General features: G+C 47.1%; 1 protein-coding gene across 1 annotated transcript in view; it reads right to left on the bottom strand.

The window, feature by feature from the left end:
- Window positions 1-8,886, bottom strand: part of LOC119355144 (exocyst complex component SEC5B-like) — a 16,630-nt gene extending 7,744 nt beyond the window's left edge. The window contains exons 1-13 of the mRNA XM_037621921.1: window positions 8,515-8,886; window positions 5,694-5,860; window positions 4,380-4,477; window positions 4,102-4,296; window positions 3,869-3,996; window positions 3,608-3,766; window positions 2,488-2,592; window positions 2,133-2,207; window positions 1,880-2,017; window positions 1,591-1,773; window positions 1,056-1,211; window positions 816-939; window positions 523-733 (exon numbers count right to left, since the gene is read on the bottom strand). Of these exons, the coding sequence (XP_037477818.1) occupies window positions 523-733; window positions 816-939; window positions 1,056-1,211; window positions 1,591-1,773; window positions 1,880-2,017; window positions 2,133-2,207; window positions 2,488-2,592; window positions 3,608-3,766; window positions 3,869-3,996; window positions 4,102-4,296; window positions 4,380-4,477; window positions 5,694-5,860; window positions 8,515-8,886 (2,111 nt within the window). The remainder of the gene's footprint in view (window positions 1-522; window positions 734-815; window positions 940-1,055; window positions 1,212-1,590; window positions 1,774-1,879; window positions 2,018-2,132; window positions 2,208-2,487; window positions 2,593-3,607; window positions 3,767-3,868; window positions 3,997-4,101; window positions 4,297-4,379; window positions 4,478-5,693; window positions 5,861-8,514) is intronic.
- Between the last annotated feature and the right edge of the window lie 14,068 nt (window positions 8,887-22,954).

Genomic DNA, 22,954 nt, shown 5'->3' with positions numbered 1-22,954 from the left:
GTGATGTGTGATTGATCATGATATGGTCCCTCCATTCCAATGAATAAGGCGCGCACGCATCCCCAAATCCAACTTTGACCATAAATTAGACCGATGTTATACATTTTTGTGAACTAAAAATTATACCACTGAATAGTTCTTTCGAATATGAATTCAATGGTATAATTTTTATCGCATATAACTCACATTTGATATGTCTAATTTATGGTCAAAGTTGAATTTTGGGGTGTGAGTAACAAGAATGCAATTGCCTTGCCTTGCATTGTCATAGACTAACATATTGTGCTTGCAAAAAGAAAGATATTTAGCCTCCCCTAGTTGTGCAGAAAACCTGGAGTTCCCAACAAGGAAATAAGCTTTGAAATGCAAACATTACAAAGAAAAAGGTCAACTACAGGGGAAAAAATACAGCCAGAAAACTTCACATGGCTCAGAAATCGCAACCATAAGTGCTTAACTCCGTAACAAACTAGACAAATTGATAAAGTACAGTGTTGAGCAGAAATACAGAAGCACGCTTACAATTCAATCCGGTCCATTGCGGAAATTGTGATTTCACGGAACTCCAAGGGCAGGCATGAAATTGCATACGGAGACTTGTTTCTCTCAAGGGTTGACAAAGTAACCCAAGTCTCATGTTTTGATACTTCCTTAGTTGTTACCCGCATCCAAGAACAAAGTCGAAGAATGTAGAGCTTTGTCATTTCAGAATGAAGGGCATGCAACATTTTAACTGGCACAGTTGTTAAACACATTCAGGATACACAGCAAATTTCTGTGTAAAAGCAACTTCTAGAAAATGGCACTAACTATACCAGCAGTTGGAGATGAATCCTTCCCCTCGAGGGTCTGACAAGCCTTAGCTATTTCTTTTATAGTGTCACCCATAAATGGACGAAGAATGTTGCATTCCTCAAAATCACGAAAAGTATTCTGAACCTGTTTGTGTGAAAGCACGATTACTAGAATTGCAAATACAATCATAAGACCAAGTGCAAAGTATTAAGTATCATGGTTAACAAACAAATTTTCCCAGCATGCAGTAAGTAATGTACCTTCGTGTCGAAAACAGATACAGTAGCACAAACCATACTAGCAACCTCATCAAGACTATGGTTTGTGTACTTCGCCTCCGCACCTTTATCATCGGTCTTATTTGCACCAGATTTTGCATTCATCTCAGAATCAGCAAGTGCATTGCCAGCAGCTGCCTGTAAGGAATAAGCTAACACATCTGTGTGGTTCTTTATTATGCTCAAACAAATATAAGATGGTGGCTCTTCTAACTTCCATATGACAATGCGAAGCAGACATCAGACTTTCATGTGACAATGTGAAGCAGGCATCAGATTTTCATATTGACATTATCAGAACAATTTACATGAAGCATATGTAAACTTTTCAGTTTGAGTTCAATATTGCGCGAACAGGGCGATGGAAGGTTGCACAAGTTTCCGCAAAACAATATGCTTGTAGCAAGACCTAACCTATACGGCTACTAAACATGAAAAGCCATTTGCTTAGAACAATATACTCAAGGTGAATCATGCTTAGCTACCATGCAACTAATACGATTTTGCGTGTCCATACCTTTGCAAATTTTCCACTGAAGACAGATAAAGCTAATCTCCAGAATGCTGGAACATGCTGGATAAGTACAGCACTTAACCTGCGTATGTAAGTTGCCCTTAAACTATCAGCCTCTTCAGCCATGAAGCTTGATGACAATTGATCATCTTGAAAAGAATCACCAATAGCAGAATCAACTTCCAACTACACAAACAAAACAAAAGAGAAAGAAAAGCCATGAATACCATGGTAATATCATAAGAATAACGAATCATGTATCATCCTGAACAAGAGAAAGTAAGACACTCACTGATTTATTCGACTCTTGTTGCAGCTGCCTCCATTTTGAATCAGATAGCACTTTCTCATGTCTTTTATTTTGCAAAATCTCCATTCGCACTTCATGATCTACGGTACACTTCTCAAATAATCCATGAATTCTGCCATTCTGATAGAAAATAGTAGTGTATAAGCACATTTAAAATATGGTATGACAGAGAGTGGAGATGATTTAATAGGAAAATGTCAGCTATAGCATGAAGCTTCTGGTCAAGGGTGATAACCTGAATATTAAGATAATGCCACACTGGATCAGTCTCAGGCTCCAACTCCAACAATAGCCGGACAATGTTCTCAAGCTGAAAGTTGGAATAGAATCAGTAAGCAAATAGAACCAAATCATCAGATAAATTTGATCTACAAATAGTGTGAGTATTGCTAGTAATCAGATAGTCAATTTTAGTCCCAGCAGTATCCTAAGGTTATCCATCCACTTCCTATGTCTCGTAGAAGTGTCACACTATCTGATCAAGGTCAAGATCCCTCAAATCTAACTTCACAAGTTAAGCCATCTTTCAATGTCAACAGAAGTAATGAATTTCAAGGTGTCAAAAACACAAAATATTACAGTGTACTAACCTCAGCAAGGTCGAGATGAGGATCTTCCATTGACTTATAAAGCATGCCCCTGAATTCATGCATTACCTTCTCCACTTCTTCCAGTACACGTTTCAGTATTCCAACCTACAGGTTGTCCATTGTAGTATCATATAATAAACATATAAAATACACTAAAACTACAGTTGATTGTGGTGTGCCTAACAAATAACAATGAGGGGAAGCGCTACAAAGACAATGAAAATTTGAACAATATGTAACAGCCAATAAAATCAAGTTAGCGACACACATGCAAGTCAGTACTTTCGGGTTTCTAAGAGCTGAGTGTGAATCAAGCAACCTCTGTTATTAGAAAATTGTATATTGTTGTCCATATAGAAGTACAAATATAATAAAGCAAACAACAGTGGGACTTAAAACCCTAAAGTATATGGAAAACATGAGACAAATGATGCATGCACAACCGCCAGTCAGCTGCAACATGCAAGACATCGTCATGGCATTTCTATCATACACTGCCTCGTAAACAGAAAGACAAGCAGGCGGCATGAAAAGAAGATATTAAGAGGTGAGATCCTTCAAAACTCTACCATAAACTTGTTGCGTGCTCTGATCAAGCACAAATTGGTAGCAAATGATGGTATAATTACACATCATTTTAGTAAGTATCTCGGAGACTAGGGGAGCAATCTCCTGTAATGGAATTTTGGCATGGTGCCACAAACTACTGGAAATAATTCAACGGTAAGGCAATGACAATGCAACCCCACTAAAGCCCTAATAAGTCACTGCCAAGTAGATGACTGTGTCTGCTTTAGCTGTTTTGTTAGGTAATGATCATACAAGTTTCTCCTGTATGCATCGAAAATTTCTTAATGCTGAATTTAAAGTAGATATATTTAATACTTTTTACACTAAACAAATTACTACACCAATTTACTAAGCAGCAAATAGAGGGGAGATAGCAATCTAGGACGGTAATGCAAATATGATGGATATCACTGGTCCATGGTCCCCACTAAATCCCCAAGGTTGTTTGAGTAAAGACAATGACCAGTAAGCATGTACACCCTGCCCATTCCCGTAACTCCTAATCGTATGGTGATAGGCAAGGCTAAAATAAATTAAGAAGTCGGCATACATGAGAAGGAAGAACAATTGATTTTGCTTTTTGGTACTCTCTGACAGCTAGATCATACTCTCCTTTCCTAATGTTGCCACGAATTGCGCTTGGCAGGTTAAATAATGTCCGGAATCTCTGAAGCATTCCTTGAACAGATCTGATCTTATCAGCTTGGGCCTGTATAAGGGGGTTTACTTTAGTACACTCAAGAAGGAATCTTGCAGAAATACCAATCAAGATAAATGAGAAGTAGCTCGAGAGAAAGTTTAGTTAGTTTACCTGCCTCTCAAATAGAGGCTCAAATGCACGATTTGCCACACCGCTAATTTTTTGAGTGACTGAATATAAGTGAGATGTACCTGCACCTTCAGGATCGTCTTCTATCTGTCTCAGTTTCGACTCAATGTCTGCAGAAAAAATAGCATATTTACAAGGAGATGCAGACACTGTACAGAATGTACATGACAACACATGTAGCAGCAATAAGGAAAAACTAACAACAAAATTAATACCATCTATTGTGGTTTTGCAGGAGACAAAACAATCAAAATTCTCCTTGACTAGTTGTTTTTTCTGCTGTGTTCTCCCTTTGAGATCAGTTTTCAAGGTAAGAGCACCAGACTCCAAATCAGCAGCACTTGTATCTTTGTGGACCCACGAGAGAAAAACCTTGGGATCAAAATGAGGAGAAGAATATATAACTTTCTCTGCAAATGTACAAAAAATATACCATTTGTTAAAAAAGAACAATAATAAAGAAAGGGATATTGCGTATGATGAACAGGCATACCTCGCATACTGGGGTCCAAACCCTGGGACTTCTCCCTTGAAACTGGAGAACTCATTGAAGCTTCAGTGATTAGCCGCAGGGACTTATTATCCATAACACTGGTAAGGAAATAAGCATTATCTAATCATGAAAAAGCAGTCGACATAGAAGAATAGAAAATAAACAACACATGGTTATTTTGATTCCCTGTGCTACATAGCCTGTGACGCAGACACTGCACTGCACAGCACTATCGACGCTTTTGAGTTAATATAATAATATCTGTTATGTCCAAATTCCAAATAGATCACAACAAAGGCCATGTTCATTACTTCAATAAATTTTTAAAATGTGATTCGCAAATCTTTCCATGAATGATGATGCCTATTTGGCCAGGCTTCTACTAAAGCTTCTAAAGGCAGATGAAGAAACCAGTCTAAATACCAGGCTTCTTCTCCACTTGCCTTTTGGATAAACAGCTATCTCAAAGAATGACAAAGAATATGATCCCTCCTACCGTTTCTCCACTTGTCTTTTGGATAAACGGAAGCTAACGCAAAGGACACAGAAAGCTAATCCCTCCTAGCTTCTCTAGCTTTTTACCTGATTGTCCCACCCACCCCATCTTAAGCTGGCTTCTGGACTTCTCCAACAAAACAAAACAAAATGTATTGGCTCTCAGCGTGTTTGGTTTGGGGGAATTAGAGATAGGGAATGGGAGTTGAGGGGTGAGGAGACTAAAAGTCCACTGTTTGATTAGAGGAAATGGGAGTTTAAGTGGGAAGGGGAATGGGAGTTGAGGAAGCCAATTCCCACTTATTTCTTCCCAGGGGATACCCTGTTAATTCATGAGTCGAGTTTTATCCCACACTAATTCCTACCATATGCCAAACAAGGGAATGGGAGTAAAAATCTACTTCCCATGACTAATCCCTCCATAAACACCTTGTGCAAACTCCCATTCCCCTGCCCAAGTGTTTACCAAACAGGCTGTCTGGGTCAGAAGCTAGTATCCATAAAAGTGTCTTTAAGGCCAATGCATATAGGATTTGACAGTTTGTGCGTACTCATCCACAATCACAGAAGACTGTGAAAAGAAATATTAGTACCCGCATAGCAGCAGGATACTCATCAAAAATTCACATAAGGCATTCATAGAATATACGTGAAGCCCAAGGTGCACCTTTTGGTGCAAGGGATGCACTAGTAGGTGAGAACTGAGCATGAACTGGACTTATCTTTTACAAAATATTTTCCAGGTGTAATATGATTGGAGCACTAGAAACAGAACACGGCTTTAATTGATCATAAATGTTTGATGACCCAGATAGTTACCCAAGGCCTAATGGATCCAAAACCTCCACGCCTTTAGGTAAAGTCTGTACACTTGTGAGCGCCTTTCGAGCTGCTGCTGCTGCTGCTGCTGCTGCCGCTTTCTGATCAAGTGCTTGAACGCTAGGCGCCGCTCTTGCTTCACGCATTTCCCGAACCCTGCGAGCAAGCTGGCCGAAGCAAAGGCGGATGAGCGTTAGGCCTTTTCTGCATGAGTATGGAAACAAAGAAGTGCAATATAGCATGTGAAATGAAACTTCATGTTCAAGGCATTTGGTAACTATTATCAAAGAATGCAGATATATGAAGATGATGTATAAGGAGACATCAAGGTTGAATGGCTGAGATTAAGGGTGTGTTTGGTTGGGCACTTCAAGTGGAATATAATGAAACGGTTCTATACTTGGAGCACATTACTGTGTTTGGTTGTGGAGGAACGGAATGCGCCGGTTCTACCAAGGGACTATACTCCCAGATGCAGAACCGGGTGATACCTCTGAATCGGTGGAATCTACACGTTCTCGCTGGAATTAGCGACAAAAAAAAACATCACGGCTCACCCAGGACCTAGCCTCAGTCCCCACGATTCCCCTACCCTCTCCCTCCCTCGAGCTAGCCAATGTAACCGTCACGCTGATGGAGAGACTCTGTAGCTGCTGGCTCTCCGATGCTCTGCCACCTTGCGCTCCCGCCGCTTCTCTCAGGCTCCGCCGACGCGCGCCTGCCGGACTTTGTCCCGTAGTCACCCCTCCTCCGCCTCGAGCTCGGCGCTAAGGGCGCCGCGCCATAGCCGCCTCAAGTTCCTCCCTGAGAACTCATCGGGGATGCCACCGACGAGCCAGTCCTTGGACATGTCCAAGGCTTACAGCTCGTTACGTACAGTCGCCAGCTGCTGCGGCGGTGAGGGGCCTGCCGGAGAGGCTGTTGCTGCTTCACCCTGTTTGCAGACGAGGGCAATGGCGGCTGAACGCCCAAGGATGCGTTGCTGCCACATGTGCTGTTCCTGCTGCTGTGTACTAGAAGGGAAGAGGGATCAAAACAGCAGCAACAGCAGCGATGACTCAGGTCGCACAGCTGCATCGGAGGGCCCATGGAGCAAACAGAGACACGCGGCCCCACCAGCACAGCAGCAAGTTAAATTCTCTTGCCAATCTATCTTGCAGAATGAGATTTTTACGTATCACACAAGTCTTGGCTACTCAAAACAACTCATGAATTGACATGGCTAAGCGTACACCGATATGTACTTACGTAGATTGGTCTGGAACCACAGTTTCAGGTTTCTATAAAATGCTAGTTGCAACAGTTGTACAATTTGGTATTTCTTGTGTACATCGGTGCTGCATTTTTATGTGATCTTATGCAGTTATGCTGAAGTATTCAGTGCTTCATGACACAGTGCTGGATTACTTGATAAGATTAATACCCATGTTAATTCTTGGAAAGATGTACTTTTATCAGATAAGAACTACTCCCTCTGTAAAGAAATATAATAGCATTTAGATCAATTTTTCAAGAAATATAAGAGCATTTATATTTCTTGAAAAATTGATCTAAATGCTCTTATATATTTCTTTACGGAGGGAGTACTAAATTTTGGAGTACATGAGTGTATGCGCAAATTTGAGAAAGAAGAGGGACAATTGTATACCCTCCATAACTATCAAGATATTTTGTTTGGATGACTAGGATTTTGCAGATCTTTTCACATCTATATGAGTGGATGACTTTTCCTTACAGATTTTGACAATATATTCTCCTGTCCTATTGTTTGTTAAAGATGCAAAGAGCTATAGTGGTGAAAAATATACATATACATATGTGAGAGGTAATCTCACCATTCCTATGCAAGGGGTGAGCTGAACCAAATCCATTCCCTTCCTCTCTCCAACCAAACACTAAAATGGAACCGTTCCATTTCACCTAATTGCTCAGAACCAAGCAACGGAACGGAACCAAACCCATTCCAGTGGAATGGAACCATGACATTCCATTCCACTTAGTTCCCCAACCAAACACACCCTAAGCTGAGTCCAGTGGATCATTTTTACATGAACATTCTACTGAGTCGGACTGCAGACACTTATGAATAATAGTCCCTCCGTCCGGAATTAGTTGACGCTCAAACAGATGTATCTAGACGTATTTCAGTGCTAGATACATCCATTTGAGCGTCAAGTAATTCCGGGCGGAGGAAGAATATGTGATGTACAAGAATTCTGTGAATCTGCAGCTAGAAGAAACCCAAATGAAAGTTGTCTTATTCAGCAACCTACAGAGGAAACACTTAGCAGCAATGCGTGGCAATCGTAACCACACCCGTACAGTTGTTGTGATGAACCTAGCGTTGCTTATGACACATTAGCAAAGTTGTATAAGCACTGGCTATGATTATGTCAAACTCCATGTTCAGCACCCAAATCTCATGAAGATACAAGCAGGCTAAGTGGAAATGTGGAATGCGTCTCACATGATTAAACTACACCCTCGCCAAAAATGCCCCCTGTCCAAACAAGCAGGCCTACTCTGCAGTGCCACAACTAACACGGCGCACGACACAATTGAATTGGGCACACTCTATATAATCCAGATGGAGCTAAAACAATGCGCATGTTGAAAGCGAAGTAGCTGTGCAAGCTTGACGCCAGTGGCTAAAATTTAGCAATCAAACAACGATCCGACCCCGTTGAAATTGAAATCAAGAAAATCTACTATCTGGCTCATTTCCCTGGAAACCCTCGAGAGAAGCACAATTGAGCGGGTGATCAAAGCGTACGATCACCACAGACGCCAACCCCGGGATCGAGATCTCTGCAATCCGTACCTCAGCCTCGTCGACACGCTTCCAGCTCCTGGGCTCAGCGTCGTCGAGATCAGCATCGTCCCGCGACGCGGCCCTCCGAGCCCCGGCGCGGCCGCCCCCGCGGGGCGGCGGGGGCCCGCGCTCGCGGGCGGGGGCGCCGTCCTCGTCGCCGGAGGAAATGGATAGCATCTCGACCTCGGAGTCGTCGTCCTCGTCGCCGCCGCGGCTGGGCTGGCGCGCCTTGGCGCCGCCGCGGGCGTTGGCGGGCGGGCGGACGAGGTTGACGACGGGCTTGTTCGCGCCGGCCGGGCGCTGGTGGCTGAGGTCCCGGGCGGCCTGCTCCTGCAGCGCCATCTGGAGGAGCTCGTCCTCGTCGACATCGCTGTCGCTCATGGCCGGAGGCGTCGGGTCGGGGCCTGGATCTGGAGGGGAGGAGGAGGAGGAGGGAGGGAGGGGGAGTGAGAGGGAGAAATTTCGACCGCCTGGTGGTGGTGGGAGATCTGCACTGCACGCACGGAAAGACGGGACGGAGTTTGCTGGACCGAACGGCGGTTCAAAGGCGGAAGTGCGGAATGGCTCGTCTCTCTCGTCCCGTGCTTGGATTGGATGCGGACCCGAAGGGAACCGGCTCCGGTGGCCGTGACGTACCGGCCAGAAGCTGAGAAGGATACGGTAAGCGGTACAGCCGTACTGGCAGGCTGAGCTTGCGTGACCGCAACTCTAACGCCTCTTTTGGTTCGAAGGAATTATGTAGGATTTTTATAGTATATGATTTCTATAGGAAAAATTCTTTCATAGCTCTTTGGTTTATAGGAATGAAATCCTATTTTTATGGAAAAATTCTTTCTATCCTCCACATTTTAGGAAAATAAACATTAGCTTAGACTCAATGGAAAAAATCATATAGTGTGAATCAAAGGGCATCTTCTTTTCTATTCATGTGCATAGAATTTGAGATGCATGTCATCTCATTTCCTATGATTTTTCAATCCTATGAACTAAAGAAGGCCTAAAGCGTGTTTGCTTGAGTCACGGAGTAGAATGTAAATGTAAGTCTTAGAGATATATTTGGGATACATGTATTTGGTAGTCTAGGATTTGTAATCTTGTAATCCGTCTCCTACCTTATCTCTAGAAGAGGCGTCTTGCCCTTCAAGTCTTGTATTCAATATATACTCGCCCTCGAGGCTCAATAATACATCCATCATATTGCACCAATCTTCTCTTTTTCCCTTCTAACATGGTATCTATCGCAAGTCGATCCTAAACCTATCTGCCGCTGTTTCCGCACCTGCGCGTCGTCCCTGAGGCGGTCGGTTTCCATGACCGTTGCCGGGGGCCGCGCCGCCCGTACCTAGGATTCGTCCGCCGGTCGTGTTAACCGGCTGCCCTAAAGAGTATTTTCACCGAGCCTTGCTCCGGGGTTTTCTCTCTCCCGCCGGTCATCTTGATCGCGCGTTTCTTTTTGGTTTTTTGATCTATTCTTGATCGGTTTGCGTCGCCCACCACCGTCGTCGACCCCGAGCGTCTCTACTCCGACCCCGGCGCGACCAGCCGGCCTCTCCTCCGACCCGGCGGCCACGCGCGCCGAGGCAGCCCGTCAGGGCCAGTCGCCGTCCGCGCGTCGGTCCGCCCATCGCCCTGCGCCGGCCTTCACCGCCCTGCTCCGGCCGGGACACATGCATCGTCCCGACCCGGTGGCCTCGCGCCATGCGACGGCCAATCATAGCCGTAGCTCGCGCGCCGGCTCGCCCATCAATCCACATCACCCGTCTCCGCCGCGTCTACCCGGCGGCCCGGCGGTTTACCTCGCCGGCCTCGTCCTCGGCTGCGTCGAGACGGCTGCGTCGGCTGCCTCAACTCGGGCGCCGCTGCTCCATTGGTCGCTCGGGCCTCGCTGCCCGGGTGTCGGCGTTGCTTTGGCGGCCCGGGCGCTGGTGCTGACAAGCTTGTCCGCGCGACGTCTCACGCCGTCCGTCTCGCCGGCTTCATCTCGGACTCCGCCGCCACCATGCCTCCACCGAGCGGCGTCCCCGACCTCGCGCGCGATCGGCTTGATCTCCCGCTCGTCGTCGCGATCCGCCTCATCTACGCCGCGCGACCGACCTGGCCCGTCAGTTACGCGCGCCTCCGCGGGTCACGTGAAGATCGTCCCCGAGTTTAGCGTGCCTCTCCACCGATCGAGCATCGGGCTGCCGCTGCGTCGCCCCGTTGGGCCGCAGCGCCGCCGCCCCGTGGTTCTCCTCGCGGCTGCATCGAATCGTTCGTCGCCCCTTCGGGTCGTAGTGTCGCGGTACGCGGTCCCGCCGCCGACCCGAGGTCGTCCCCGCGGTTGCACCGAATCGCGAACCGCCATTGTGTGGCCCCTTCGGGCTGCAGCGTCGCGGCCCGCGGTCCCCGCCGCCGCCCAGAGGTCTTCCCGCCGTCGCCACGCCCCGCCTGTCGTCGCTGCGTCGCCCCATCGGGCCGTAGCGCCACGGCCCGCGGTCCGCTCCGCCGTCGCCGCGCGTCGACCTCCCATGGTATGTGCCGCGCCGTCTTCCTTTGCGCGGGAACGCCACCATCTGTGCTGGTCTTCGTCACGTTGTCAGGGTTCTTCGCCTATCTCGAGCATCGCCGCCGCGCTTTTAACATGGCCGCCGCCGCCGTCAGGCCGCCGCCGCTGCTCTTCTTCGGTCGCCGCCGCCACTACCCCCGTAGCCGCCGCAGCCGCCCGTCCACCCCCTTCGTCTTCGTCCAGCACCAGCCCGTCACCAGCGTCGCCGTCATCTACCCTGACCGCTTCATCTACTCTGACAACCGCGGGCGACATTGGCCTCACGCTGATTGGCGCCGCTACCGTCGTCGAGTCCTTCTCTGCTGGCCTTTCTGACTTCTTCGACATGGCGTACAGCTCGTGCAGGTCCCAGTCTCCGCATGCCCGGTGCTGGCCACACCAATGTGTGCCTTCATCCACGACGTGTCCCCGGGCCTGGCAAGCCTGGTCGGCGCTTCGTCAACTTCGTCTTCGTCCGTCTACTCATGCCCGGTGCTGGCAGCACCGGTGTGTGCCTTCGTCTATGATGTGTCCCCGGGTTTGGAAAACCCGCTGCGACGCGTCGTCAACAACATCTCCTTACCGGCGCACCACTACTTCGACACCACTGCGCCCATGCTAACTCGGCGCCCCCTTGCGCCCGCGGCTCCACGGTGACTTCCTCGACCGGCCACCCCGACTCGACATCGACCACGGCATTCTTCGCACGGCTACCTCGACACGGCCACACCACCCACGCTCTCGGCTACCTCGACAACGGCACAAAGGGCTATCATCCGCTTGAGCAACTCGTCGGCTTCCTCTACAGTCAATGCGTCCGCGACATGACACCGCCCATGATGCTCCCGCTACGACTGTGGGGGGATGTCAGCCCGTCGGCTGATACTCTCTCCAGTCTGACCCTCCGCGACGCTCCTGTTGTTCGCAACGCTACCGCTACGACTGCGGGGGGATCTTAGAGATATATTTGGGATACATGTATTTGGTAGTCTAGGATTTGTAATCCGTCTCCTACCTTATCTCTAGGAGAGGCGTCTTGCCCTCCAAGTCTTGTACTCAATATATACTCGCCCTCGAGGCTCAATAATACATCCATCATATTCCACCAATCTCCTCTCTTTCCCTTCTAACAGTAAGAGCATGCCCGGCCGTTCAGCCCCTCAAAGCGCCAAAAAATGTCGTCTGTGGCCGAATCAGCGTTTACTTTCGGCGTGGAGGCGATTATGTTCCCAGTCGTCGCCCCCAGGTCGCCCCCAAATCGGCGCAAACTCAGCGATTTGATTCAAATTTGTACAAACACGGCACAAACTCGGCAATTTCATTCAGGTTTGTACAAAAAAAACAGAAAACAAACTACGCCTACTATGCCTAGCCCTACTACGCCGCTGCCATCGCCCGCCTTCTACATGCCGAGGAGCCTGTAGAACCAGGTGTAGTTGTCGCCGCCACCGTCGTCATCGTTGTCGTCGTCGCCATCGTTGCCTGTGTCTCGCCGGAGCCGCCGTCGTCCCTGCTACACCACTGACCAAGGTCGCCGACGCGCGGGGGTGGACGGCCCGGGCGCGTCCTCGTCATCGCTGTCGAGGACGACAACACCGCCCTCGTCGCATCCGCGGTGCCGGACCTTGATCTCCTCGTAGGCCCGGCGGCGCTGGCGCTCCACCTGCTCACGGACGTATTCCGCCTTCGCCCACTTGAGGGCGGTCTCGTCGGCGGCGGCCATCTCTGTGCGCTCCTTCTTGACGGGGAGCAACCCCGGCTCGGTCTTCGGCCAGACAAGGCGGAGGGAACGAGGGGAGAGGCGGCCGCCCTCGTTGATGACGAGGGCACCGCTGAGGGTGCGGCGCCCAAGCGGTGGCTCCTGCGACTCCGACTTGACGGGGCGGAGCGCCGGTGACCCGGAGGAGAGCGAACTAGAACCCGACGACGAGGAGGTCGCCGCCTTCATTCACCGCGGCATCCAGGAACTACCATGGCGACGAGAGAAGGACGGGGGCGCCAGGTACTCGAGGCGCGGCGTGTTGCCGGTCTCGATGTGGTCGAGGACGGCCTCGAGGGTGCGGCTGGGCACGCCCCACCATTCGCGTCGCCCGTCAACATTGAGGCGGCCGCGGGGGATGGTGTCGTTGGCTGAGGTGACCTGGTCTTCATGGCGGTGGTCGAAGTACATCGTCATGTGGCGGTCGGTGGCATACATCGGCTCCTTCAGCTCCGCCTCTGACAACGACGAACGGATGCGGGCGATCTCGGCGCGCCGTTCAGCCCCGGTGGACACCGGGACGCCACTGGTGCTCAGCCTCCATGAGCCTGGCACCCGCATGTCTGGGGGTGCCGGGTAGTCAGCCTCGTAGAGGAGGCACGCCTCGTCCTCGCGAAGATGGCGTCGGTCGAAGTTGTTCGCCACCGCGGCGTCGCCTGGGTAACGCTCGGCCATTGCTCGTCAGCGGGGGAAGAGGGGGAGAATGGCTTATGTGGCGAGACGAGACGAGAGAGGAGGTGAGGTGTGGCAACTGTGGCATTCACCGGCGGGGAGGTCGGCTTTTATAACCAAAGTGGGCGGTGAGAACCTGCTCGTCGGGTGCCGTGTGGCGGGAGCGGGCGGGACGCACGTCGCGGCACCTTCACTGCGCCGCTCGTGAGGCATCAATGGGAAGCTGGCTGGCGTGGCAGCCTTGGCATTGATTCCCGCGGAAACCGAGGCGATGAGGACGACGAAGCGACGTGTCACTAACTTGGCGGGCCCATTCCCGTTCGCGCCAAAATCAGTTTTCCCCGGCGCCCCCACGCGTCCCCCAGCGCGCCGGGTTCAGCCTGGGTCTGCGGCGCCAGTTTCGGCCCAACCCGGTGAAAAAGGGCTCCTCGGGGTGCGATTGGGCCGTATTTTGGCGCCGGCGCGAAAAAATGGCCTGGGGGCTGTTGGGGGCCCGGCTGGAGATGCTCTAAGAGCAACTCCAACGAAGCGACCCAAGTCCTGTCCATTTTGTCCGTGTCTTGTTCGTTTGGGTTGGTCGAGCAGATGGGTTTGTTCCCTTTTCGTTTGGGTCAACCGGTGTGTCCAACGGTAGCAGACGCATTTTATGACATGTCCGCCCCGATATTTTGTCAAACACGTAGCAGGCAATGGAGCTCGCAGCAGTTGGGTGCGGGGAGGTGAGGCCGGCGGCTATAGCAACACCGCCCGGGCGTGGGCACAAGGCGAGGCCAGCGGTCGAGCTCAAACCCCACGGTGGGGGCGGCACGGCGAGCATTGTTGGGGAACATAGTAATTTCAAAAAAATTCCTACGCACACGCAAGATCATGGTGATGCATAGCAACGAGAGGGGAGAGTGTTGTCTACGTACACTCGTAAACCGAAAGCGGAAGCGTTGGCACAACGCGGTTGATGTAGTCGTACGTCTTCACGATCCGACCGATCCAAGTACCGAACGCACGGCACCTCCGAGTTCAGCACACGTTTAGCTCGATGACGTACCACGAACTCCAATCCAGTAGAGCTTCACAAGAGAGTTTCGTCAGCATGACGGTGTGGTGACGATGATGATGTTCTACCGTCGCAAGGCTTCGCCTAAGCACCGCTACAATATGATCGAGGTGGATTATGATGGAAGGGGGCACCGCACACGGCTAAGAGATCAAGAGATCAATTGTTGTGTCTTTGGGGTGCCCCCTGGCCACGTATATAAAGGAGTGGAGGAGGAGGGGGCCGGCCAAGAGGAGGAGGCGCGCCCAACGAGGGGCAATCCTACTCCAAGTAGGTTTTGCCCCCCTTTCCTATTCCAACTAGGAGAAGGGGGAAGGAGGAGGTGGAGAGAAGGAAGGAGAAGGGGGGTCGCGCCCCCTTCCCTTTCCCAATTCGGATTGGGGCAAGGGGGGCTGCGCGCCACCTCCTGCTGCCTCTCCTCTTCCACTACTTTGGGCCCATGAGGCCGAATAACCCCCACGAGGGGGGGTCCGGTAACCCCTGGTACTCCAGTATATATCCGATGACCCCCGGAACCATTCCGGTGTCCGAATATAGTCGTCCAATATATCAATCTTCATGTCTCGACCAGTTTGAGACTCCTCGTCATGTCCATGATCACATCCGGGACTCCGAACAACCTTCGGTACATCAAAACTCATAATATAACCGACATTGAAACGTTAAGCGTGCGGACCCTACAGGTTTGAGAACTATGTAGACATGACCGAGACACGTCTCCGGTCAATAGCCAATAGCGGAACCTGGATGCTCATATTGGCTCCCACATATTCTATGAAGATCTTTATCGGTCAGACCACATAACAACATACGGTGTTCCCTTTATCATCGGTATGTTACTTGCCCGAGATTCGATCGTCGGTATCTCAATACCCAGTTCAATCTCGTTACTGGAAAGTCTCTTTACTCGTTCCGTAATACATCATTCCGCAACTAACTCATTTAGTTGCAATACTTGCAAGGCTTAAGCGATGTGCATTACTGAGAGGGCCCAGAGATACCTCTTCAACAATCGGAGTGACAAATCCTAATCTCGAAATACGCCAACCCAACAAGTACCTTTGGAGACACCTATAGAGCACCTTTATAATCACCCAGTTACGTTGTGACATTTGGTAGCACACAAAGTGTTCCTCCGGTAAACGGGAGTTGCATAATCTCATAGTCATAGGAACATGTATAAGTTATGAAGAAAGCAATAGCAACAAACTAAATGATCAAGTGCTAAGCTAACGGAATGGGTCAAGTCAATCACATCATTCTCCTAATGATGTGATCCCGTTAATCAAATGACAACTCATGTCTATGGTTAGGAAACATAACCATCTTCGATCAACGAGCTAGTCAAGTATAGGCATACTAGTGACATATTGTTTGTCTATGTATTCACACATGTATTATGTTTCCGGTTAATACAATTCTAGCATGAATAACAAACATTTATCATGACATAAGGAAATAAATAATAACTTTATTATTGCCTCCAGGGCATATTTCCTTCGGTCTCCCACTTGCACTAGAGTCAATAATCTAGTTCACATCGCCATGTGATTTAACATCAATAGTTCACATTACCATGTGATTAACACCCATAGTTCACATCGTCATGTGACCAACACCCAAAGGGTTTACTAGAGTCAATAATCTAGTTCACATCGCTATGTGATTAATACCCAAAGAGTACTAAGGTGTGATCATGTTTTGCTTGTGAGGGAAGTTTAGTCAACGGGTCTGCCACATTCAGATCCGTATGTATTTTGCAAATTTCTATGTCAACAATGCTTTGCACGGAGCTACTCTAGCTAATTGCTCCCACTTTCAATATGTATCCAGACTGAGACTTTGAGTCATCTAGATCAGTGTCAAAACTTGCATCGACGTAACCCTTTACGACGAACCTTTTGTCACCTCCATAATCGAGAAACATATCCTTATTCCACTAAGGATAATTTTGACCAATATCCAGTGATCTACTCCTAGATCACTATTGTACTTCCTTGCCAAACACAAGGCAGGGTATACAATAGGTCTGGTACACAGCATGGCATACTTTATAGAACCTATGGCTGAGGCATAGGGAATGACTTTTATTCTCTCTCTATCTTTTGTCGTGGTCGGGTTTTGAGTCTTACTCAACTTCACACCTTGTAACAAAGGCAAGAACTCCTTCTTTGACTGTTCCATTTTGAACTACTTCAAAATCTTGTCAAGGTATGTACTCATTGAAAAACTTATCAAGCGTCTTGATCTATCTCTATAGATCTTGATGCTCAATATGTAAGCAGCTTCACCGAGGTCTTTCTTTGAAAAACTCCTTTCAAACATTCTTATGCTTTGCAGAATAATTCTACATTATCTCCGATCAACAATATGTCATTCACATATACTTATCAGAAATGCTGTAGTGCTCCCACTCACTTTCTTGTAAATATAGGCTGCACTGCAAGTCTGTATAAAACTATATGCTTTGATCAACTTATCAAAGCGTATATTCCAACTCCGAGATGCTTGCACCAGTCCATAGATGGATCACTGGAGCTTGCATATTTTGTTAGTACCTTTAGGATTGACAAGACCTTCTGGTTGCATCATATACAACTCTTCTTTAATGAATCCATTCAGGAATGCAATTTTGTTTATCCATTTGCTAGATTTCATGAAATGCGGCAATTGCTAACATGATTCGGACAGACTTAAGCATAAATACGAGTGAGAAACTCTCATCGTAGTCAACACCTTGAACTTGTCGAAAACCTTTTTGCGACAATTCTAGCTTTGTAGATAGTAACACTACTATCAGCGTCCGCCTTCCTCTTGAAGATCCATTAATCTCAATGGCTCGCTGATCAACGGGCAAGTCAATCAAAGTCCATATTTTGTTCTCATACATGGATCTCATCTCAGATTTCATGGCCTCAAGCCATTTTGCGGAATCTGGGCTCATCATCGCTTCCTCATAGTTCGTAGGCTCGTCATGGTCAAGTAACATGACCTCCAGAACAGGATTACCGTACCACTCTGGTGCGGATCTTACTCTGGTTTACCTATGAGGTTCGGTAGTAACTTGATCTGAAGTTACATGATCATCATCATTAGCTTCTTCACTAATTAGTGTAGTAGTCACAGGAACAGATTTCTGTGATGAACTACTTTCCAATAAGGGAGCAGGTACAGTTACCTCATCAAGTTCTACTTTCCTCCCACTCACTTCTTTCGAGAGAAACTCCTTCTCTAGAAAGGATCCATTCTCAGCAATGAATATCTTGCCTTCGGATCTGTGGTAGAAGGTGTACCCAACATTTTCTTTTGGGTATCCTATGAAGATGCACTTCTCCGATTTGGGTTTGAGCTTATCAGGTTGAAACTTTTTCACATAAGCATTGCAACCTCAAACTTTAAGAAATGACAACTTAGGTTTCTTGCCAAACCATAGTTCATACGGTGTTGTCTCAACGGATTTAGATGGTGCCCTATTTAATGTGAATGTAGCTGTCTCTAATGCATAACCCCAAAACGATAGTGGTAAATCGGTAAGAGACATCATAGATCACACCATATCTAATAAAGTACGGTTACGATGTTCGGACACACCATTACACTGTGGTGTTCCAGGTGGCGTGAGTAGTGAAACTATTTCACATTGTTTTAACTGAAGGCCAAACTCGTAACTCAAATATTTTACTTCTGCGATCATATCATAGAAACTTTTATTTTTGTTACGATGATTCTCCACTTCACTATGAAATTCTTTGAAATTTTCAAATGTTTCAGACTTGTGTTTCATCAAGTAGATATACTCATATCTGCTCAAATCATCTGTGAATATCAGAAAATAATGATACCTGTCGCGAGCGTCAATATTCATTGGACCACATACATCAGTATGTATGATTTCCAACAAATTTGTTGCTCGCTCCATCGTTCCGGAGAACGAAGTCTTAGTCATCTTGCCCATGAGGGATGGTTCGCAAGCATCAACTGATTCATAATCAAGTGATTCCAAAAGTCCATCAGCATGGATTTTCTTCTTTACACCAATATGACCTAACCGCAGTGCCACAAATAAGTTGCACTATCATTATTAACTTTGCATCTTTTGGCTTCAATATTATAAAAATGTGTATCACCACGATCGAGATCCAACAAACCATTTTCATTGGGTGTATGACCATAGAAGGTTTTATTCATGTAAACAGAACAAAAATTATTCACTAACTTACATGAGTAACCGTATTGCAATAAACATGATCCAATCATATTCATGCTCAATGCAAACACTAAATAACATTTATTTTAGGTTTAACACTAATCCCGAAAGTATAGGGAGTGTGCGATGATGATCATATCAATCTTGGAACCATTTCCAGTACACATCGTCACTTCACCCTTAACTAGTCTCTGTTCATTCTGCAACTCCCGTTTCGAGTTACTATTCTTAGCAACTAAACTAGTATCAAATACTAAGGGGTTGCTATAAACATTAGTAAAGTACACATCAATAACATGTATATCAAATATACCTATGTTTACTTTGCCATCCTTCTTATCCGCCAATTACTTGGGGTAGTTCCGCTTCCAATGACCAGTCCCTTTGCAGTAGAAGCACTCAATTTCAGGCTTAGGTCCAGACTTGGGTTTTTTTCACTTGAGCAGCAACTTGTTTGCCGTTCTTCTTGAAGTTCCCCTTTCTTCCCTTTGTCCCTTTACTTTAAACTAGTGGTTTTACCATCAACACTTGATGCTTTTCTTGATTTCTACCTTTGTCGATTTCAGCATCACGAAGAGCTTGGGAATCGTTTCCGTTATCCCTTGCATATTATAGTTCATGACGAAGTTCTACTAACTTGGTGATGGTGACTAGAGAATTCTGTCAATCACTATTTTATCTGGAAGATTAATTCCCACTTGATTCAAGCGATTGTAGTACCCAGACAATCTGAGCACATGCTCACTGCTTGAGCTATTCTCCTCCATCTTTTAGCTATAGAATTATTGGAGACTTCATATCTCTCAACTCGGGTATTTACTTGAAATGTTAACTTCAACTCCTGGAACATCTCATATGGTCCATGACGTTCAAAACGTCTTTGAAGTCCCGATTCTAAGCCGGTTAAGCATGGTGCACTAAACTATCAAGTAGTCATCATATTGAGCTAGCCAAACGTTCATAACATCTGCATCTGCTCCTGCAATAGGTTTGTCACCTAGCGGTGCATCAGGGACATAATTCTTCTGTGCAGCAATGAGGATAAACCTCAGATCATGGATCCAATCTGCATCATTGCTACTAACATCTTTCAACTTAGTTTTCTCTAGGAACATATCAAAAAACAGGGGATCTAAACGCGAGCTATTGATCTACAACATAGATATGCTAATACTACCAGGACTAAGTTCATGATAAATTTAAGTTCAATTAATCATATTACTTAAGAACTCCCACTTAGAAAGACATCCCTCTAATCTTCGAACTGATCACGTGATCCAAATCAACTAAACCATAACCGATCATCACGTGAAATGGAGTAGTTTTCAATGGTGAACATCATTATGTTGATCATATCTACTATATGATTCACGCTCGACCTTTCGGTCTCAGTGTTCCAAGGCCATATCTGCATATGCTAGGCTCGTCAAGTTTAACCTGAGTATTCTGCGTGTGCAAAACTGGCTTGCACCCGTTGTAGATGGACATAGAGCTTATCACACCTGATCATCACGTGGTGTCTGGGCACGACGAACTTTGGCAATGGTGCATACTCAAGGAGAACACTTTTTATCTTGAAATTTAGTGAGAGATCATCTTATAATGCTACCATCAATCAAAGCAAGATAAGATGCATAAAAGATAAACATCACATGCAATCAAAATATGTGACATGATATGGCCATCATTATCTTGTGCCTTTGATCTCCATCTCCAAAGCATCGTCATGATTTCCATCGTCACCGACATGACACCATGATCTCCATCATCTTGATCTATATCAATGTGTTGTCACATGGTCGTCTCGCCAACTATTGCTCTTGCAACTATTGCTATCGCATAGCGATAAAGTAAAGCAATTATTTGGCGCTTGCATCTTATGCAATAAAGAGACAACCATAAGGCTTCTGCCAGTTGCCGATAACTTCAACAAAACATGATCATCTTATACAACAACTTATATCGCATCACATCTTGACCATATCACATCACAACATGCCCTGCAAAAACAAGTTAGACGTCCTCTACTTTGTTGTTGCAAGTTTTACGTGGCTGCTACGGGCTTAGCAAGAACCGTTCTTACCTACGCATCAAAACCACAACGATAGTTTGTCAAGTTGGTGCTGTTTTAAACTTCTCAAGGACCGGGCGTAGCCACACTCGGTTCAACTAAAGTTGGAGAAACTGACACCCGCTAGTCACCTGTGCGCATAGCAAGGCGGTAAAACCAGTCTCGCGTAAGCGTACGCGTAATGTCGGTCCGGGCCGCTTCATCCAACAATACTGCCGAACCAAAGTGTGACATGATGGTAAGCAGTATGACTTATATCGTGCACAACTCACTTGTGTTCTACTCATGCATATTACATCAACACATAAAACCTGGCTCGGATACCACTGTTGGGGAACGTAGTAATTTCAAAAAAAAATCCTACGCACATGCAAGATCATGGTGATGCATAGCAACGAGAGGGGAGAGTGTTGTCTACGTACCCTCGTAGACCCAAAGCGGAAGCGTTAGCACAACACGGTTGATGTAGTCGTACGTCTTCACGATCCGACCGATCCAAGTACTGAACGCATGGCACCTCCGAGTTCAGCACACGTTTAGCTCGATGACGTACCACGAACTCCAATCCAGTAGAGCTTCACAGGAGAGTTCCGTCAGCACGACGGCGTGGTGACGATGATGATGTTCTACCGTCGCAAGGCTTCGCCTAAGCACTGCTACAATATGATCGAGGTGGATTATGGTGGAAGGGGGCAGCACACACGGCTAAGAGATCAAGAGATCAATTGTTGTGTCTTTGGGGTGCCCCCTGGCCACGTATATAAAGGAGTGGAGGAGGAGGGGGCCGGCCAAGAGGAGGAGGCGCGCCCAAGGAGGGGCAATCCTACTCCAAGTAGGTTTTGCCCCCCTTTCCTATTCCAACTAGGAGAAGGGGGAAGGAGGAGGTGGAGAGAAGGAAGGAGAAGGGGGGCCGCGCCCCCTTCCCTTTCCCAATTCGGATTGGGGCAAGGGGGGCTGCGCGCCACCTCCTGCTGCCTCTCCTCTTCCACTACTTTGGGCCCATGAGGCCCAATAACCCCCGGGGGGGTTTCGATAACCCCCCGGTACTCCGGTATATATCCGATGACCCCCGGAACCATTCCGGTGTCCGAATATAGTCGTCCAATATAGCAATCTTCATGTCTCGACCATTTCGAGACTCCTCGTCATGTCCGTGATCACATCCGGGACTCCGAACAACCTTTGGCACATCAAAACTCATAAACTCATAATATAACCGACATCGAAACATTAAGCGTGCGGACCCTATGGGTTGGAGAACTATGTAGACATGACCGAGACATGTCTCCGGTCAATAGCCAATAGCAGAACCTGGATGCTCATATTGCTCCCACATATTCTACGAAGATCTTTACCGGTCAGACTGCATAACAACGTGCGTTGTTCCCTTTGTCATCGGTATGTTACTTGCCCGAGATTCGATCGTTGGTATCTCAATACCTAGTTCAATCTCGTTACTGGAAAGTCTCTTTACTTGTTCCGTAATACATCATTCTGCAACTAACTCATTTAGTTGCAATGCTTGCAAGGCTTAAGTGATGTGCATTACCGAGAAGGCCCAGAGATACCTCTCCGACAATCGGAGTGACAAATCCTAATCTCGAAATACACCAACCCAACAAGTACCTTTGGAGACACCTGTAGAGCACCTTTATAATCACCCAGTTACATTGTGATGTTTGGTAGCACACAAAGTGTTCCTTCGGTAAATGGGAGTTGCATAATCTCATAGTCACAGGAACATGTATAAGTTATGAAGAAAGCAATAGCAACAAACTAAACGATCAAGTGCTAAGCTAATGGAATGGGTCAAGTCAATCACATCATTCTCCTAATGATGTGATCCCGTTAATCAAATGACAACTCATGTCTATGGTTAGGAAACATAACCATCTTCGATCAACGAGCTAGTCAAGTAGAGGCATACTAGTGACATACTATTTGTCTATGTATTCACACATGTATTATGTTTCCGGTTAATACAATTCTAGCATGAATAATAAACATTTATCATGATATAAGGAAATAAATAATAACTTTATTATTGCCTCTAGGGCATATTTCCTTCAAGCATGGTGTGTGTCAGTGGCCCAACATAAACTACCTCAGGTTGCAGGAACGCTGCCAAGTCAGCACGAGAAGGCAGCATGGCAACAAAAAGGTAT

The sequence above is a fragment of the Triticum dicoccoides genome, chromosome 2A, assembly GCF_002162155.2.
Source record: "Triticum dicoccoides isolate Atlit2015 ecotype Zavitan chromosome 2A, WEW_v2.0, whole genome shotgun sequence".
In the NCBI taxonomy this organism is placed as follows: Eukaryota; Viridiplantae; Streptophyta; class Magnoliopsida; order Poales; family Poaceae; genus Triticum; species Triticum dicoccoides.
This window is presented reverse-complemented; position numbering and strand designations above follow the sequence as displayed.